The 19,253-nt window shown below is 43.9% G+C and overlaps 1 protein-coding gene across 1 annotated transcript in view; it reads right to left on the bottom strand.

Annotated features, from left to right (window-relative positions):
- The window catches only part of LOC122739137, a 43,002-nt gene that overhangs the window by 19,874 nt on the left and 3,875 nt on the right, over positions 1-19,253 (bottom strand). Inside the window, exons 4-6 of the mRNA XM_043980983.1 lie at positions 17,402-17,575; positions 16,855-16,903; positions 14,444-14,585 (exon numbers count right to left, since the gene is read on the bottom strand). Coding sequence (XP_043836918.1) covers positions 14,444-14,585; positions 16,855-16,903; positions 17,402-17,575 — 365 coding nt within the window. The remainder of the gene's footprint in view (positions 1-14,443; positions 14,586-16,854; positions 16,904-17,401; positions 17,576-19,253) is intronic.

The following is a 19,253-nucleotide window of genomic DNA, read 5'->3' on the forward strand; positions in this document are numbered from 1 at the left end:
GGGGAAGAGAAAGGCAAAACAAGCCCACCAAGAATTGGAAGGCCTAGGAAACCTACCTCAGGCTCATCAAGGAAAGCACATGTCTCCCCTTGCCTTGTTCTTCTGCCTTATTCAAGGAGGGACAACAATTTCTCCTACACCCTCTTATTGCTCTGTAGTCTGCGAATCTAAGAGAGAAAATATGTGAAAAAGAGGTCTCCTCCCCTAAGTGCATGGGCCATTTCTCCTCTATTCAAGGGTTCACAGGGAGAGGCTGTAACGATTGGAATGACACCACCTGCTGGAGACTTACTGTAGAAGAGTTCCACCCATGAAGCGAAGGTCTTTGAGGGCAAGACCAGGAGTCTTTTCTTTGGCGTCAGGAAGTGACACAGGCTAGTGGGAGGAAGAAGGGGGGAGCCTGGTGCTCAGTCTGGCTCTCTTTCCTTTGGACTCTGGTGGAGAGCGGAGCTAGAAATGTGCTCTCCCTTTAATAGATAGGATGAATGTAGGCCTTTCTCTCTCTTTACCAAATTCTTATTCTCCTTAATAAATGCTTAAAAGTCTAACTCTTGCTAAAGCTTATAATTTATTGGCGACTACTCACTAGATATTTTAGACAGACTAGCTAGAATTTTAGCCCTTAACAGATGGCTGACCACGAAGAGGAAAGCTAAACCTCAGTCTTCTGATCTTCTGGTTGGGTAAGAAATTTCCCCTACCCTCTCCCTTTAACTGCTAAGTACTGGCGTACTGGCGTACTGGCTGCGTTTTCCCTTTAAATTTTTTCAAATGGACCTTTTAAACTCCCTAGTTACCCTATTTTTGATTTTAGTCTGTTTAACCAGACAAATGGGAGATAAGATCATGTTAATGCTTTGTTTTTCTGGATTTTCTATTTTTCTTTTTCTTTTTGTTAAAAGAGCCAGCAACTTACTCACACAAGGAAATATCTCTCCCTCTCCCAACCATGCTTTTTCAGAGAAACCTGAAGAGATTCCTGCAGCTTTTCCCAGTTCTAACACTAATTGTTGCTCTAATTTTGCATGCCTGGAGGCAATGACGGACCCTCTAGAAGCTTTTAATCCCCTAGCACCTAGAGGCAAACTGGGGGAAGAGGAATCCAGGCCTGAGTTCAAAATCAAATCTGATTCAAATTGCGCTGGTCCCTCCCCTCCTCTCCAGACCCCACCCTCTACTCCTCCCATGGCCAAGCCCATTGCTTCCCCGGCCTGGGAAGTCCAGAGATCTAATGCTCATGCGCAACTTTCTCTAACTACATTTGCAGCTTCAGGCTCAGCCCTTCCCCAGCCTGGCTGTGCTTCTGAGACAACCTTAGAAAACCCTTTAAATTCCAGATATGCTCAATTTGTTCATAATTTTGCTAACCTACTTTTGTCTTTAATTAGTAATCTTATAAAGCATTTGTATGGTGAAAAGACTGACAGACAATATAGAGGGGTTAAAGAAGAAAAACTTAAGCTGAATAAAAATGACAATCATCACCATAGTTCAAGACTCTGCTTACCAATTATATTAGATTTTTTAAATTTCTCATAATGGCATGAGAATGATCAGGCAGATGATGCAAAAAGTGATGAAACAAAGATAAAAATTATTTTTAAAAATTAATATTGCAGCAATTGTCTTCTCAATTGCCCTCCATAAGGGGGAACTATATTAATTTTAAAGAATGTTTCAATTTTTGTTCTATTATATGTTTCATGTGTAACAACCAAGATTCTGAATTCCCTTAGACATGTTTTTGAGAACTTTCATTGTTTGATTTGATTATTGACAAAGCTATTTTAAAGTTGTATTAAGCTCAATTTTGTAGGAAATTTTCCTGGCTGATTACCAGCATCTACACATCAACCCCTGAAAAGACTTCCATTCCACGACTACACCTAGAGGACATCTGAAAAAAGACTTTCAGAGACTTTAAATGAACAGTTTTGTTTTGTTTTTGTTGTTTTTTTTTTCTCTTTTCTCTTTCTGTTATAATATACACCATCTGTAACATGTATTCTCTGCAGAGGCCCTCCCTTTGCAAGACCAATGTCAAAGCGTCGGTTCATGAGGACAAAAAAAAATTGCCCCTCTGGACAAAACTTTCCTCTCTCCCTTTTCTATATTGTTATTAACATATTTTTAGTTAGTATAGGTTATTATATTCTGTTATTTTTGACTGTTTCATCAAGGAAACGTACCGTTTCTTGAGGAAACAAAGCGGGGAACTGTAACGATTGGAATGACACCACCTGCTGGAGACTTACTGTAGAAGAGTTCCACCCATGAAGCGAAGGTCTTTGAGGGCAAGACCAGGAGTCTTTTCTTTGGCGTCAGGAAGTGACACAGGCTAGTGGGAGGAAGAAGGGGGGAGCCTGGCGCTCAGTCTGGCTCTCTTTCCTTTGGACTCTGGTGGAGAGCGGAGCTAGAAATGTGCTCTCCCTTTAATAGATAGATGAATGTAGGCCTTTCTCTCTCTTTACCAAATTCTTATTCTCCTTAATAAATGCTTAAAAGTCTAACTCTTGCTAAAGCTTATAATTTATTGGCGACCACTCACTAGATATTTTAGACAGACTAGCTAGAATTTTAGCCCTTAACAAGGCAGAAGAAAAGTCATTCTTGTACAGCTCAATAACTGTAGACCACTCAGGGGAGCTCACTGTGTCCTCCCTCCCAGCAGGGGCCAAGGGCCTATGTCAAGCTACATGGGACATGCCCCCTTCCTACAAACATCTATAGCCTATAATCTCATCAAGTGAATTGGAAAGCCAACAAAAACTCCTCAGGGGCTCTTCTGAACATCTCTTCCACATAGGGGTCCCTGCAGCCACCAATCAATCCACGATTCTAAGTTCTAGGGTGGGGGCCGTGTAAATGATTTCAAAAGGTTTTGTCCCTTAACAACTTCTGCTACCCTCCCAAAACACCCAAGGAAAGGACCACCCTCTGACTCCAACCCCTCTCACCTTCACAAAGGAGAAAAAATCCGGAGAGAGTCACTCTACTCATCATCTCATTACATCATTTCATCAACTTCATTACAACTTTTATTTCTTCAGGTCAGGGCCTCAGACTTGTTCCCTGGAGCTGAAATGGTTCAGCCAAAACCCCACTGAGAACCACAACCAATCAGACAGAGGGGTCTGATGACTTCAACCTGTCAGACACAGGTGCAAACTCATAAACCAATCAGACCAAAGATAGCTGATGTAGCAACAAGTCAGGCACAAGTGTTCGTTGGCCCCAGCCAATGAGGCACAGGAAGAATCTTAATAGGAAAGCAATTCTTTATTGGACAGAGAGGGGGGTCTTCAATGTGGTGGCCTTTCAAAGCAGATCCCAATTTAGGTTCCTGGCAACCACAAGATCTTCATTAATTAATCATCCTTTTCCTCCTCTGGGAAAGTGCAAGTGAAGAAGGTTGACTCCACAGCCTCCAAGGGGAAAGTACCCATTTAGGTTGACCCCATCTCCTGCCCAATTCCCACCTCCACCTCCAAGAAAGACTAGGGAGAGCCTCTCCAGAGATCAGTGTTTATCATGCATCTTAGAGGTAGACTTCAGAGATCTTCTAACCCATCTCCTTGATTTTATAGAAGAGGGAAAGCCCAAGAAAGAAAGGGGTTTGCTGAACATCAAAAGACCACTTAATGTCTACATGAACTATACACCAAAACCACCAATGAATCCTCTCTGAAACCAGTTCTCCTTCCACAGGGTATCTGGCCCTACTCAGGCTGCAAATGAATTCACTGACATCCCTATCCCCTGGGTCACCAAGGAGGACAAGCCTTGACAATTTTCAGGCAATTACACCCTTCATTGCTCCCAACTAAAGTGAAAGTTGTCACAAGGCAGGGATTCTCCAGCAAATGTACCTTCCTGTAGCCTCCTCAGAACTGCTCAATGTTCCATATCCAATTACAACCTTTTTTTTTCTGGCCTCTTTGAACTTGGTAAGTAGCTTGGTCACATAATGTGTCAGCAGGAAGTAAGCACTGATCCAAAGAAGATACAATTGCCCCCCAGATGGTAACATCCTAGAAATCTTGACTGATTGAGGACTCTCCTAGGATTCACTGGCTACTATTGTTGAGTCTCTGCACAATTCCACTGCTATTACTAAGCCTCTCAACAATCTCACCAGTGGATGAGGGCAAACACTAAACCGTAACAAGAAGGAGAAAGTTCAAACTCTCAAACTCTAAGAAGCCTTTTGGAGACTATGAGAGGAAGAATGCAAACAAGCTTTTAAAATTTTTGGTAATTGCTTTAAAAATTTCACTATCTTAGCCTTATGCTGACCCAAATAAACCCTTTCTATTACAAATAGATGCTGGGGGACAGCTAGGTGGTGCATTGGATAAAGCACCAGCCCTGGATTCAGGAGGACCTAAGTTCAAATCTGGCCTCAGACACTTGACACTTACTAACTGTGTGACCCTGGGTGAGTCACTTAACCTTCATTGCCCCACAAAACAAAACAAAACAAACAAAAACAAATAGATGCTGGATGAAAACAACAACAACAACAACAACAACAACAAATAGATGCTGCTTTGGAAGGTGTTTTGTACCCAGAAAGTGATTGTCATTAAAAAGAAGAAAAAAATGAAAATGAAAAAAAGGCCTTGGAATCAGATAATAAAGAACTTCCTGCAGTTAAACTTGGTATCCAAGACATAAACTAGAATTTTTAAATTTAAAACAGCCATCACAGAAAAGTTCAGAGATAACATCTATAGGGCAAAATTTCAAGTGTGGACAGATGACAACGCACTAAGGTGCCTTGTGATCCATCCTATGTTGGATGCTGCTTGCCAAAAATGGAGAGAAATAGTAGGTAATTATGAAATTAGTATATCCTACCAATCAGGAAACCTAACATGGTGCTTCCTTCCTATTTCACAGACCTCATGATAATATTATTGTGTGGATAATTATTGAAGAAGGGAGAGCTATTGGTAACTCCCAAGAAGTTAATGAACAATCAATATGGACAACCATGAGTTTGGGATAGCTATATAAAAGCATAACCTCAGTAGAGTCAAATGTGTTACATTAAGCAAAAAACCTGCTTTAATGCAGTTATCCCTGGATGACTGCTGATAAGAATAGATGAATGTTTGGGTTCTCTGAAAGAATCAATAAATGAAGGACTAACCCTCACAGACTCAAATGTCATTCTCTGAGGGGCAGCTAGGTGGCACAGTGGATAGAGCACAGGCCCTGGATTCAGGAGGACCTGAGTTCAAATCCAGCCTCAGACACTTAACACTTACCAGCTGTGTGACTCTGGGCAAGTCACTTAACCCCAATTGCCTCACCAAAACAACAACAGCAACGACAACAGACCAAATGTCATTCTCTGGAGGGGTGACTACTGTGAAGGAATTGACAGAAGTTGGAAATTCCAAGAGCTAATTGATTATTCAAATGGTATCTAGAGATGGTTGGTTCTTCCTTCATAAATATGCAGTGACCATGTAAGTATGGCATGATGATTGTCAACATTTAAGTCAAGTAAGGACCCTTGAAGGATTGAAAGATGGATTTTATTGGCCCTATATGGTTAATGACATGTATAATTAGTGTGTCATTTCTGTGCTCTTTAGGTTCCTCTGTACCAAATAAAGTTGTACTACTCATGTGGCAGACCTATAGAATATGAGCATGAGAAAATTAGTGAAACTTCTGTGCATGGATATTTTTTCATTCTGGAAATAAATTTTTTTAATATGTAGCATTTCCTAATGGTAACAGAGCCTATCAAGCCCACCCAACAAAAAAGTCAGAAAGTTTCTGCCATCACTAAAGTGTTGTTGGAAAAATATTTCTCTATATAGTTTCCCAAACCAGAATTCCCTCTGAAGAAAAGAGATATTTTGAAAGCAAACTGACCACAGAGATGTTGGCTTTGGCAGGAATCAGGAAATCGAGAATGTCACCTTAGAACCCACAGGGAGATACTCAACCTGAATGTTTTATTGTTGTAGGATGGATTTCTACACTGGGGAAAAGGTTGGACTAGAGAAATAGAAGGTTCCTTATAATTCTGAGCTTTTACAAGTCTGGGATAGGAAGCCATTACACACAGTAGGTTTTTTTAGCAGAGAAGTGACATGATATATGTTCCCTCATGTCCTTGTCCTCCCTCTTAAGTCCTGGAGCTAGAAGCCAGAGTCTGGACTTAATTGAAGAACTGACCAGAGATCAGTGCTGTGGGATGGTCACCATGAACCTGCCATCCCAGCAGCATTCTGGTCCCCTTAATTCCAAACAAATCTACCCTCCTTCTTCATGCTGTACTTATGACCCACATTGTGCTGCATTATCTTACCTCTTTTTCTTCCCCAAATACCTGAAGCATCCCTTGTCTACAGTGCTCCTTCATCTCTCTGCCCTAGGCTGACCTTCCTAGACTTGTTGCTCCCAGGGCCCCATGAGAAACACATTGAAGGGATGACCAAGAGTGGCCCCGACCAGGCACTCAGTGGGAAGAAAGGCAAGAAATGGGACCAGGGATTTCCTTCTGTGGCTTCACTGCTTGAATTCTAGCCCTTGTCCTGTCACTGACCATGTGCTGTTGGGTAAAGCACTTCCCTTCCTTCATGCTTCAGTTTCTCACTCTGTGGAAGGACATCATGAGACTACATAATATTGAAAATTTCTTTCAACGCTGACATTCTTGACCTATGACAAGGACACTGGCCAACTGGCAGCTTTTGGTAGAGGGCCCAGGGGAACTGAGAAGTTTGGCTGAGTGGTCACAGTTAGCAATGTAGCCCTTCCATTGGCTTCCTGCCAGAGCCCTGCATCTTGGGTTCTTCTAGGCCATGCACGTATTCATCATAATCCTCCAGGGTTGAGTTTCTCTTAGAGGGTTCCCCTTCATTATCTCATTCCATGCTAACCAATGCCCATTGGGAATGGCACCACAACATATGGTATTATAGGAGATAGATTGGAATGGGTTAACAAAATATATAGCACATTTACTATACCTGAACAACAACCTCAGGGTCAACAGCTGGAAGACCAGCCATGTGACTCCAAGGCTGTAGCCAGGATACTTATTAATGAACATATTCATCAAATAGAATGCACTGAACAATGTGTTTCAGTTAAAACTACCCATTCCCTATAAAGAATATTTTGTTCCTGTATTCATTCAACATTGTGAAAGTTCTATGCTATATTGTTTAAGTTTGTTCCACTGGCATAGGCACACTGACCATCTGGAAGAATCTGAGAGTATATAAAAACTTAGATTGCTGTGATTAAAGTTTGTCTCTGGTGCATGAATTGAGACCCCTGCTCATCTCATTTGCGACTCCAGCATGGTATCATTAACATCATCTCATGGAACAGAGACTGAAGCTCATAGAAAGGAAGTGATTTAGGGGGCAGCTAGGTGGTGCAGGGACCTTAATGTTTTTTGTTTCTTTGTTTGTTTTTGTGGGACAATGGGGGTTAAGTGACTTGCCCAGGGTCACACAGCTAGTAAGTGTCCAAGGCTGGATTTGAACTCAGGTCCTCCTGAATCCAGGGCCAGTGTTTTATCCACTGCACCACCTAGCCGCCCTGGCCTTAATGTTTTTTAAGAGGCAGCCTGTAAAAAAAATTTTAATTTAATTCAAAATTTAAAATCTAAAAAAATTTAAAAGAGGTAGCCTGGCATCATGGAAAAAATACTGTACCTGGAATAAGAGAAACTTAGCTTTAATCTGCTCTGATTACTTAGTACTTGAATTAACTTGGAGTACTTGCTTTTCCTTTTCCTCTTCTTTAAAATGAGAAGGGAAGTCTAGTCAGTGTCTAAGCTCTTTTCCAGATTGAAGTCCTATGATGCCCTCTATTGTTCAATGAAGTGAGGGAGCAGGGTATGGGTCAGGTAGCAGTGGAGATAATAAGAGCCACATGGGGGCAGCTAGGTGGTGCAGTGGATAAAGCACCGGTCCTGGATTCAGGAGGACCTGAGTTCAAATCCAGCCTCAGAAACTTGGCAATTACTAGTTGTGTGACCCTGGGCAAGTCACTTAACCCCAATTGCCCCCCCAAAAAAAGATAATGAAAGCCATAGTAAAAAGCACTCTGAGTTTAATACCTAAGCACAGCTTGACTTCTGTCAACCCCATATATTCATCTCTTTATTTATTCACTCATTCATTCATCCTTTCATTGATTTATTCAACAAATTTGTATTGAAGACCTAGATCCCTACCCCCTTCAGAGAAGAATCCATGACCCAAGAATGCAGAGATGCTAAGGAGAGCCAGGTTCATTCATATAGATAGTTGAAAGTGTAGAAGTTGCCTACACACACAGGGCCAGGGTTTAATATTTCTCTAAGAATTTTGATTAGTTACATGAGTAAAAATTAATTGAACCACTACTGCAGGGTAAGTCATATAGAGAGGAGAGGAGAAGGCCCTCCAACCTGCAGGAAATATGGGTGATCAGTCTGGTCTGTAGAAAGTTCTTTGCTACAAATACATTGGCTTCTCAGCCAAAGGCCTGGGAGTTGTAGAGGGAAAGAACACTGCCATCCTAGAATCCAGATATACAAGTCCAATAGACTCAGTGCAGCAACAGGAATCACTCTAAGGAAAGAGAGCCAGACAAGAGCCTCAAGTTATTTTTTATCATAAAAGGATTTAATTGTTTTCCAGTTACATGTAAAGATAGTTTTCATAAGATTTTTAGTTTCAAAGTTTTCTTCCTCCCTCCCCAAGGCAGCAAGCAATCTGATATAGGTTATTTATGTACAATCACATGAAACATATTTCTGCATTAGTCATATTGTGAAAGAAGAATCAGAACACAAGAGAAAAACCTCAAAAAAAGAAAAAACCAAAAAGTAGAAAAAGTATGGTTCAATCTGCATTCAGAATCCACAGTTCTTTTTTCTGGATGTGGAGAACATTTTCTATCATGAGTTCTTTGAAATTGTCTTAGATTACTGCACTGCTGAGAAGAGGAAAGCCTATCAGTTTATCATCCTACAATCTTGCTGTTACTGTGTGCAATGTTCTCCTGGTTCTGCTCATCTCACTCAGAATCAGTTCATGTAAGTCTCTCAAGGTTTCTCTGAAATTCTCTTAGAGCCTCAAGTTATAAACTGGCCCTTCACACCTCAAAAGTCTTGTTGCACCAATTCTTATCCCTATTTACAAAAAGGGCTCATGAAGGGATGAAAAGTCATGAAATTAGGAATCCCAGCCATTAAAGATTCAGGAATTGGGGCGGCTAGGTGGCGCAGTGGATAAAGCACCGGCCCTGAATTCAGTAGTTCCTGAGTTCAAATCCAGCCTCAAACACTTGACATTTACTGGCTGTGTGACCCTGGACAAGTCATTTAACCCCCATTGCCCCACAAAAAACAAACAAAAAAAAGATTCAGGAATAAAGGAATCCAATTATACCTAGGCCATGATAGGGACTATTTAGTGATAAAAGGATTGCTATTTATAGATTTATATATGTTATATTATTATTATATATGCTATTTATTTGTTGTATAGCAACTTCAGAATATTACGTTTTGGAAATAGTCATAGAGCCTACAACATTCTTGGGGAAGATGTCACCACTTCTCTGTCTTTCAAACAATGTAAACATTAGCTACAGAAGCAGACCCAAGTCCCCCGACTCCAACTCCAGGGTCCTTTCCACTACAACACCTTGAAAACAACTGGGAGAAAGAGGTGATGCTGTCTTTGTTTGGGACAAGTGTTCTGTCCTAGGGTCTCTCCTAGACAAGGAGCTGGGGATGATTCCTTGCCTGCAGGAAGATAGGACAGAAGCCTATTCTAGGGTCAAGGAAGGATATTGGACAGGGAAAGCAGGTAAATGCTGGGAGTCTGAACAAGGGGGAGTGTGAAAACAGGAAGGGTCCATAACTCCTGGGCATTATCATCCCTGCCCATAAATTCACCAATATTACTCCAAGAGGTCCACACTCTGTCTATTCTCCTTACACTGGCATTTAAGGTTAACCTTGTTAGTATTCCCTGAGATCTGGGCATTTCTCTGGCTTTGGAGAAATGTAGGAGGGGGGCTGAAGAAGGAAAAGGAGCCTTTCCTCAGGAATCCCTCTCTGGGCCCAGGAGACTTGCCCCACACCCCTCCCCTTCTTCTCCAAGCAGACCAGGACCAAGACCAGATACCTTTGGAGCTGGGAAGATATTATCACCTTGAGTTTTGGTCTGCCCTGTCCTACTTGGTCTTCCCACTCCCAGATGCCTCTCCAGCCTCACCCTCCAGCACTTCTAGGTTCTCTCCTCCCCATCTCTGAAACCTCCCCTGTCTCCTCTCTCTTCTCTCCCACTCTGGGGCTGGTCTGTCTTCACTCTCTTTGGTCCCTCCAGCTCCACCATCTGGGACCTCTGGCCTCTCTTTCTCTATGCCCTTCCCTGCCTTGGCCAAGCTCTCATGTCAGTCTTAAGTCTCCTCAGGGCTCACACATCTTGAGCCAAAGGACCATTTCTGCCCCTCTGGGCACTGCCCAGCTCTGTGGGTGGCACAGTTTGCTTCAGCATGGAGACAACAGAAAGGAAGTATGGGGCAACTCCCTGCTTTGTTGGCTTCTCGGGAAGGAGGCCAGGAGGGAGGGCCCAGAGGAAGCCTGAGCTCCTATTTCTGCCAGTGGAAAAGGAACCTGGACCCCTCATACAGGGGGCGGTTCCCAAGCATGCAGCCACATCCCTAGACATGCTGCATTGTAACACTGTGACTTTGGGCCACTCATTTCTCTGCTCTATTTTCTGGTTCCTCTTCTGTAACATGACAAGGCTGGACTAAATGATGACCTCAAAAATCCCTCCCAGCTCCAAATGCTATGACTCCCAGGGTCTGGGAGGTCATGGAGGAGAGAGACCCTGGGGGAAGAGGGGCTGAGCCCATCTTGACCCTGAACAGGGAGGAGGCACTCCTCAGGGGGATGAGCCACACTACACAACATCACACCACACCACACCACAACAAACCTCACAGCCAGGAACATTGGCTAGGAGATACATGGATGGGCAATATGGTATGTACACAGGGATAAAGTATAAGACAAAGACACAGGAATGAGACAGCTGATGAGATCTAGAGAGACAGAGATTCAGAGACCCATGTAAGTACAATGAGGCAGAAGCAGACAGAGAAAAACTAACTCTCTGCTGTGCGCAGTAAGGACAGAACCTACACTAGAGGATGGGGTGACCTCAGGACCCTCATCTCAAAGTTCAGCCCATAGCTGGTGGTAACCTTGGGAGAGACCCCGGCTCCCCCTCTGCCCCTCCATCCCATCCTTCTCTCAAGGCATCTGATGAGAAGAGCTGGAAGAAATCCCATGGCAATGACCCCCAGACTGAAACATCTCAAATGCACAGACTCAGGTCCCCAAAACAGTGCAGAGTTTGGTGGTTGAAGGTGAGAGGGTAGGAAGAAGAAGGGACAAAAAGAAAGAAGGGAGGGGCAGCTAGGTAACACAGTGGATAAAGCACCAGCCCTGGATTCAGGAGTACCTGAGTTCAAATCCGGCCTCAGACACTTACTAGCTGTGTGACCTTGGGCAAGTCACTTAACCCCCATTGCCCCGCAAAAAAAATAATAATAAAAGAAAAAGAAAAAATATAAAAAAATAAAAAGAAAGAAGAGAACTCCCCTTAAGTCCTGTTCTGTGGGCTTGGCAAAGATCAAATAATTAGGAGAAAGTGTGCAGCAAGGAACATGGCGGGGAGGATAAGGGATTCTGAGCTCAGAGAGCCTCCATACCTGTTGCTGGGGCTGCACAAATCTTCCCACAGGCACCCACACAGCACTTCTTTTCACCAGGGCACTGCATATCATACTTACATTTGTTTCGAGGTTTTGGTACTATACACTGGATCAACACAACTGGGCATGTTCCTGGTTTTCCTGGATCAGATAAGGCCAAGGCCATGCAAAGTCAGAGGCCTTAATTTCTAGAAAAATCCCCCCCCACCAATCCAGACTTGACTTGAGGCACTCGATCCCATCTCTCCTAGGCTAGTTGACCTAAGAGCATCTCTCTCTAGTGCCAGGAAACCTGACACAGCTGCCCTCTAGAGCTTGGACACAATCCCTATGTGTAGCCCTCCTTTCATTCCTGCTTGGAAATCTCCTAATCCCCTTCCACCCCAGCAGCCTCTGGGACTATGGCACTCCTGCTCAGGGGTGGCCAGTGAAAGCATTAGCATCCCACTTGATACATGAGGAAGCCCAAACTCAAGAGTTTATGGACTCAAGACCCAAGGACAGGTTTCTGTGATTTTCTGAAGTAGGTGGAAGAGACAGGTCTTGAACCCGGGGTCCTGACTCAAAGAACAATAACCTCTACTAGAACATGTTGCCTCCCAGAGAAAGAAACAGTGACAGAATGGCAATAGCTATAGAGAAGGAGCCAGAGAAGGAGGCAGAGAATGAGGCAGACAGTGAGACAAAGACAGAGACAGAGTGATGGACAAAGAGACTGTGCTAGGAGCAAGAGAAAGAGCTAGAGATCAAGAGTGATTGGCAGGGGGCAGCTAGGTGGCTCAGTGGATAGAGCACCGGCCCTGGAGTCAGGAGTACCTGAGTTCAAATCCGGCCTCAGACACTTAACACTTACTAGCTGTGTGACCCTGGGCAAGTCACTTAACCCCAACTGCCTCACTAAAAAAAAAAAAAAGAGTGATTGGCAGTAAGAATAAGACAAAGGGTGAGACAGAGAATGAGACCGAGGCACACAGAGAATGGGAATGTAGCTTGGAATCCTAAAACCTTGGGGATTTCTCAAATAGCAGCCCCAGCTGGGAGATGGCCCACAGTTGGGGGGGGGGCAGAAATTGAGAGGCTTGGAGGATCTAGGAAGCTTTTGTCTTTGTCCAGAGGGCCCAAACTTCCTACCCTAGAAAGCTCAGCCTTGGGGTAACAGAGGAAATCCCCCAATCCCCCATCCTGCAGACCAGACCCAGCCATAACCTCACCTCTTTTTACAATTTGCCTACTAGCTGAAGCAAGGGACACAAGGGTGACTACAGCCAAGAGGAAGAAAAGGCTGCTGGGCTTCATGGTGAGGACAGGAGCCACTGAGATAACTGGTACAAGGGCCTAGTATTTATATCCACCTCAGTGTACTTAATCCTTGCAGAATTGCATCAGAAACTCTTTACTCTTTAAGGTAGAGCTTCACAAACAGGAAGCTCTGACCCTGAATTGAACAATCTTGGAATCCTGAAATGTTGACAGTCCTTTCCTCTGAGGCCCAAGAGGAAGGGATGGGGTTAGTAAGGCTGGATTGGAGAGAGAAAAGAGAGGCATGGCCAAGTCAGACAATCTTTAGGAGAATAGCTCACATTGCTAATTCATTTTACATACAAAACACTTTGACTTGGTATGACTTCAAAGCACCTGGGTTAGAAATGAATGACCTGGGGCAACTAGGTGGTGCAGTGGATAAAGCACCAGCCCTGGATTCAGGAGTACCTGAGTTCAAATCCGGCTTCAGACACTTACTTAACACTTACTAGCTGTGTGACCCTGGGCAAGTCACTTAACCCCAATTGCCTCACTTAAAAAAAAAAAAAAAAAGGATTACCTGAGTTCAAATCTGGCCTCAGACACTTGACACTAGCTGCGTGACCCTGGGCAAGTTACTTAACCCCCACTGCCTTGCAAAACAAAAAACAACAACAACAACAAACAAATGTTGAAAACTATCCTTATATGTAACCGGAAAATAATAAAACACTTTTATGATTTAAAATAAAAAGAAATTGATTCCTTGTGTGACCAAGGGGTAAATTAAAAGTCAAAGAAAGGTCTTGGCACTAAAACAGATTAAACTCATGGACCTTCCCAAGGCATAGAAAAATTTGTAAGTAAGACTGATCTAAGTCGGACCAACTTGGCCTCTATAATTATACCAAGTACTAGGAATGGCTGACCTGGTTGTACTTTCTTCCTTACTTAAACTGCATTTGCCTGTATTACAGTAGATTATGGAATGAAAGGCAACATGACACAGTGGATAGGGAGTTGCCACGGAGGAGGCAGAGCCAAGATGGTAGACTAGAGGGAAGCAGAACAGTGAGTCCCCAAGCAGGAAAAAAAAATTCCACCCCCAAATGTAGAAAACGTGTCAGACTAGATTCTGATGGGGAAATACAGAAGAAGAAATACTGAGTTGTTTCTTCAACTTAGGTTGGTATAGGAAGACAGATGGAGAGGCTCATAGAAACTGAGGATGGGTTCTAGCCAGGAACACACCAAAAACTGAGTGCTCTAGTGCTTAGGGAGGGTATGGACCAGGGTAAGAGGAGGTCCCAGACCTATCTAGAAAGAATGCAAGCAGAAGACTGGAACAGGTGCTAATTGGAAGCTTTAGTACCCACTACCCAGTTCTAGATCACCAAGATTCAGATGGCAAGCAAGACCAGGCTGAGAAATGGACCAGTACCTGGGGGCAGTGTTTCCAGATAGGGAGTCCCAGGGTGGTGTACAGAGAAAGGAACAAGTTCAGAAGCAAGCAGCAGTGGTGTGCTGCAGACCCCCGGGAACAGAGCAGGGTCTCAGTGCCAGCTTCTGGCCCACACTGAAGCCTACAGAGGAATAACCAGGCAAAGAATCCTCTACCAAAGGGGGCCCTACAATTCTTTCTCTCTAAACTAGCAAATGAAATCACAGATCCTGTCAAAAAATTATTTAATTTTTTTTTTGAACTCTAAACTTTGCCCTTTAAGGCTATGGCTTGTGCTCAAGGAAATAGGATAGCTGGCTGGTAAAGTGGATAGAGTATTGGACAGAATCAGGAACCCAACCTTAGATACCTATCAGCTATGTGACCCTCAGCTAGCCACTTCATATCTTTTTTGTTTGTTTGTTTGTTTTTGGTGGGCAAAGGGGGTTAAGTGACTTACCCAGGGTCATACAGCTAGTAAGTGTCAAGTGTCTGAGGCCGGATTTGAACTCAGGTCCTCCTGAATCCAGGGCCAGTGTTTTATCCACTGCGCCACCTAGCTGCCCCCCACTTCATATCTTTTAACCTCCATTTCCTCATCTGGAAAATGGGGATAAGAATAAGCACTGACTTCCCAGGGTTATTGGGAAGATCAGTTGAGATGACATGCAAAGAACTTTGCAAACCTTAAGGCTCTACATAAATGCTAGATATTAGGATTATTAGAGACAGACAACAAAAAAAGAGAGCCCAAGAGGAGTAGAGGGACCTGGACTTCCTGGAAGTCCTGACTACAAGTTGTGATTCTGCCATTCCCTAATTGCTGTCTTTTTTTCTGGAAGAGGACCATGGCATTGTTATCTTTTTTTTTTTTTTGGAAGAGGGTGATGTCATGACTTGCCATGAAATTGATTTAACTGAGTGAAGGAGATATGGGCAAAGTCACCAAACTCACTCTCTCCTCCAGAGCCATGGGTCCAATGGCAAGATATACATCAGGATGACTGGAGATGGCCCCCGGGATGTTTAAGGCCATTGGGATTGTTACTTACCCAGGGTCATACAAATACTAAATGTCTGAGGTGAGATTTGAACCTGAGTCATGATCACCTGTCTCCAGGGCCAGTGCTCCATCCACTGGGTCACATGACTGCCCCAGTCATCCTTGTACAGCTCAAAAACTGTAGACCAGTCAGGAGAGTTCACTGTGTCCTCCCTCCCAGCAGGGGCCAAGGGCTTATGTCAAGCTTCTTGGGATGTGCCCCCTCACTACAAATATTTGTACCCTATAATCTCATCAAGTGAATTGGAAAACCAACAAAAATTGATCAGGGGCTCTCCTGAACACTTCTTCTACATAAGGGTCCCTACAGCCACCTATCTATGATTCTAAGTTCTAGGATGGGGGCTATGTAAAGGACTTCAAAAGGTTTTGTCCCTTACCAACTTCTGCTACCCTCCCAAAACATCCAAGGAGAGCACCGCCCCCTGACTCTAACCCCTCTCACCTAAATAAAGGAGAAAAAATCCAAAGAGAGTCACTCCATTCATCATGTCAACCTCATTACAACTTACATTTCCTCAGGTCAGGGCCTCAGGCTTGCTCCCTTGAGCTGAAATGGTTCCGCCAAAACCCCACTGAGAACCACAACCAATCAGACAGAAGGGTCTGATGACTTCAACCTGTCAGACACAGGTACCCAACTCAAACCAATCAGGCCAAAGATAGCTGATGTAGCAACCAGTCAAGCACAAGTGTTCATTGGCCCCAGCCAATCAGGCACAGGAAGAATCTTAATAGGAAAGCAATTCTTTATTGGACAGAGAGGGGGGGGGGGTCTTCAATGTGGTGACCTTTCAAAGCAGATCCCAATCTAGGTTCCTGGCAACCACAAGGTCTTCATTAATCATCCTTTTCCTCCTCTGGGAAAGTACAAGTGGAGAAGGTTGATTCCCACTTATTTCTTGGGCAGGTTGACCCCTTCTTTTCCCCATCCCCACCTGCACCTCCAAGATAGACTAGGGAGAACCCCTCCAGAGATCAGTGTTTATCATGCATCTTCTAACCCAGCTCCTTTATTTTATAGAAGAGGAAAAGCCCAAGACAGAAAGGGGTTTGTCCAAGGTCAAAAGGACAGTTAATGCCTACATGAACCAGACAGGAGAACCATCAGTTGAGTCCTCTCTGGAAGTGGTTCTGCTTGCACTGGGTATCTGGCACTGCTCTGGCTGCAAATGAATTCACCAGCATCCCCATCCCCCTGGGTCATCATGGAGGACAAGCCTTAACAATTTTCAGGCAATTACACCCTTTATTGCTTCCACCCAAGTGAAAGCTGTCACAAGGCAGGGACCCTCCAGCAAACTTACCCTTCTGTTGCTTCTTGGGAATTGATCAGCCTTGAATATACTTTTGAAACCTTCTTTCTCTGGCCTCTTTGAACTTGATAATTTTCTTTGCTAAAGGGTGACAAAGAGAGATGGCTCATTCCCTGACTAGGTCTGAGAATAGGAGGGAAAGGACCAGAACCATGAATACACCATGGTCTAATGGAAGGAGCTCGGGACCAGGAGTCAAGAGGCCTGGGTTCAATTCCCAATTCTGCCCCTCATTAGCTGTGGAACTTCAGAAGAATTTCATTCTCTCTGAGCTTGTCTTGAATGCTACATATGATGGTGTTGCCCTAGATGACCTTAAAGCTCTAACTATCCTTCAACATGTAAAGAGTAGAGAAGGAAGGGGCAGCTAGGTGGCACAGTGGATAGAGCACTGGCCCTGGAGTCAGGAGGACCTGAGTTCAAATCCGACCTCAGACACTTGACACTTACTAGCTGTGTGACCTTGGGCAAGTCACTTAACACCAATTGCCTCACCAAAAACAAACAAACAAACAAAAAAGAGTAGAGAAGGAAAAGGACTCCCTCCCAAAGTGGCCAAGAGTGGGAGGGTTCTAGTACCTGTTTCTTTGTCAAGCTCTGGCAAGTCAGGTTTCAGAGCATCCATGCACTTCTTGCCACAATAGCCGAAGCAACACCTGAGAGTCCCAAGGCAGTCTCTGTCCCTCTTACATTCGTTGGGGAGATTTATCTTGGTACACCTATATATCACTTCTGGACAGGTTCCCAGCTTCCCTAGAGACAAGACAGGTCCAGGATGGCCCAGATGGGAGACATGATTCTGGCATCATAGGATTTAGAGCTCAGCTGGAAGGGAACTTAAAACATAGACTCCGCAGCTAAAAATCTCCTGGATTCCAGGAGTCTATACAAAATTCAGTTGTTTCACCTTGATGGAGTAAGTCTGAAACCCACATAAGTAAAACCAAAGACAGTCCAGGGCTGGTGATTCTGCCTAGCTTCTTCCCTTGCTTAGTTGAGGAGGGACTGTGAGAGTTCTGTCCTTACTCTGACTGGGCATTGTGCCAAGCCTCCCCTTGCAAGGGAAGATATCACCTCCCTCCGGTTTACTGCCTCAGCTGCATGAGAAGAGTTTGGCCTTGGAGTCTGCAAACCTGGGTTCTGGTCTCATCTCCAAGATTGATGGAGCATGTGCCCTTAGGTAAAATCATCTCTTTGGGGACCTCAGTTCTACATCTGTAAAGTGACTATAATAATCCTTGTCCTGGGGCACCTAGGTGGTGCAGTGGATAAAGCATTGGCCCTGGATTCAGGAGGACCTGAGTTCAAATCCAGCCTCAGACACTTGACACTTACTAGCTGTGTGACCCTGGGCAAGTCACTTAACCCCCATTGCCCTGCAAAAAAAAATAATAATCATAGTAATAATAATAATAATCCTTGTCCCACCTACCTGACAGGATTATTATGAGGAAAAAGCTCAGGAAGTTCCTAAAAGTGTTAAAGAAAAGGGAGCTATAGGGACAGCCAGGTGGCGCAGTGGATAGAGCACTGGCCCTGCATTCAGGAGGACCTGAGTTCACATCCAGCCTCAGACACTTAATACTTGCTAGCTGTGTGACCCTAGGCAAGTCACTTAACCCCAATTGCATCACCCAAAAAAAAAAGAAAAGGGAGCTATAGTGATGATTATTCTGGTGGTAGTAGAGACCCCGTCCCCAGTTTCTATTCCATACATAGGTTATAATCCTTCAGCCCTTACCAAGACCAGCCAGAGAAAGCTTGCCCTTTGCCTTTCCTTCCCCCACACCACCCACAAAAGGTGGACTTTCTCTTTGATTTGACCTACATAGTAGGGTTTTTTTCCTTTGGGTTTGTTTGGTTTTTGTTTTTTTTTGGTGAGGCAATTAGGGTTATGTGACTTGCCCAGGGTCACACAGCTAGTAAGTGTCAAGTGTCTGAGGCCAGATTTGAACTCAGGTCCTCCTAAATCCAGGACCAGTGCTTTATCCACTGTGCCACCTAGCCGACCCCATTTTGACCTAAACAATAATGGTGCTTTGGGTGTTTTCTGGAGGGTTCTCAGAGAAAGAACAGTGTGATCTATCCTAACTCAACACCCTATACCCTGCAACCCACTTAGAAGAGCCCCACCTCCAAACTTCTGCTATCTTTTTCTCCCCATATCCTTTTTTTAATAAACATTTTTATTTAAAGTTTTGAGTTCCAATTTCTATCCCTCCTCCCCTCTCTCCTGTCCCCCTCCTTGAAGTAGTAAGCAATCAAATATAGGTTATACATGTGCAAATACATAAAACATTTCCACTTTAGTCATTTTGTATAAGAAGACCCAAATAAAAGAAAAAAAGAAAGTGAAAAATAGTATCCTTCTATCTTCAATCAATATCAATTCTTTCTTTGGAGGTGGATAGTATGTTTCAACATTAGTCCT

The sequence above is a fragment of the Dromiciops gliroides genome, chromosome 2, assembly GCF_019393635.1.
Source record: "Dromiciops gliroides isolate mDroGli1 chromosome 2, mDroGli1.pri, whole genome shotgun sequence".
Classification (NCBI taxonomy): domain Eukaryota; kingdom Metazoa; phylum Chordata; class Mammalia; order Microbiotheria; family Microbiotheriidae; genus Dromiciops; species Dromiciops gliroides.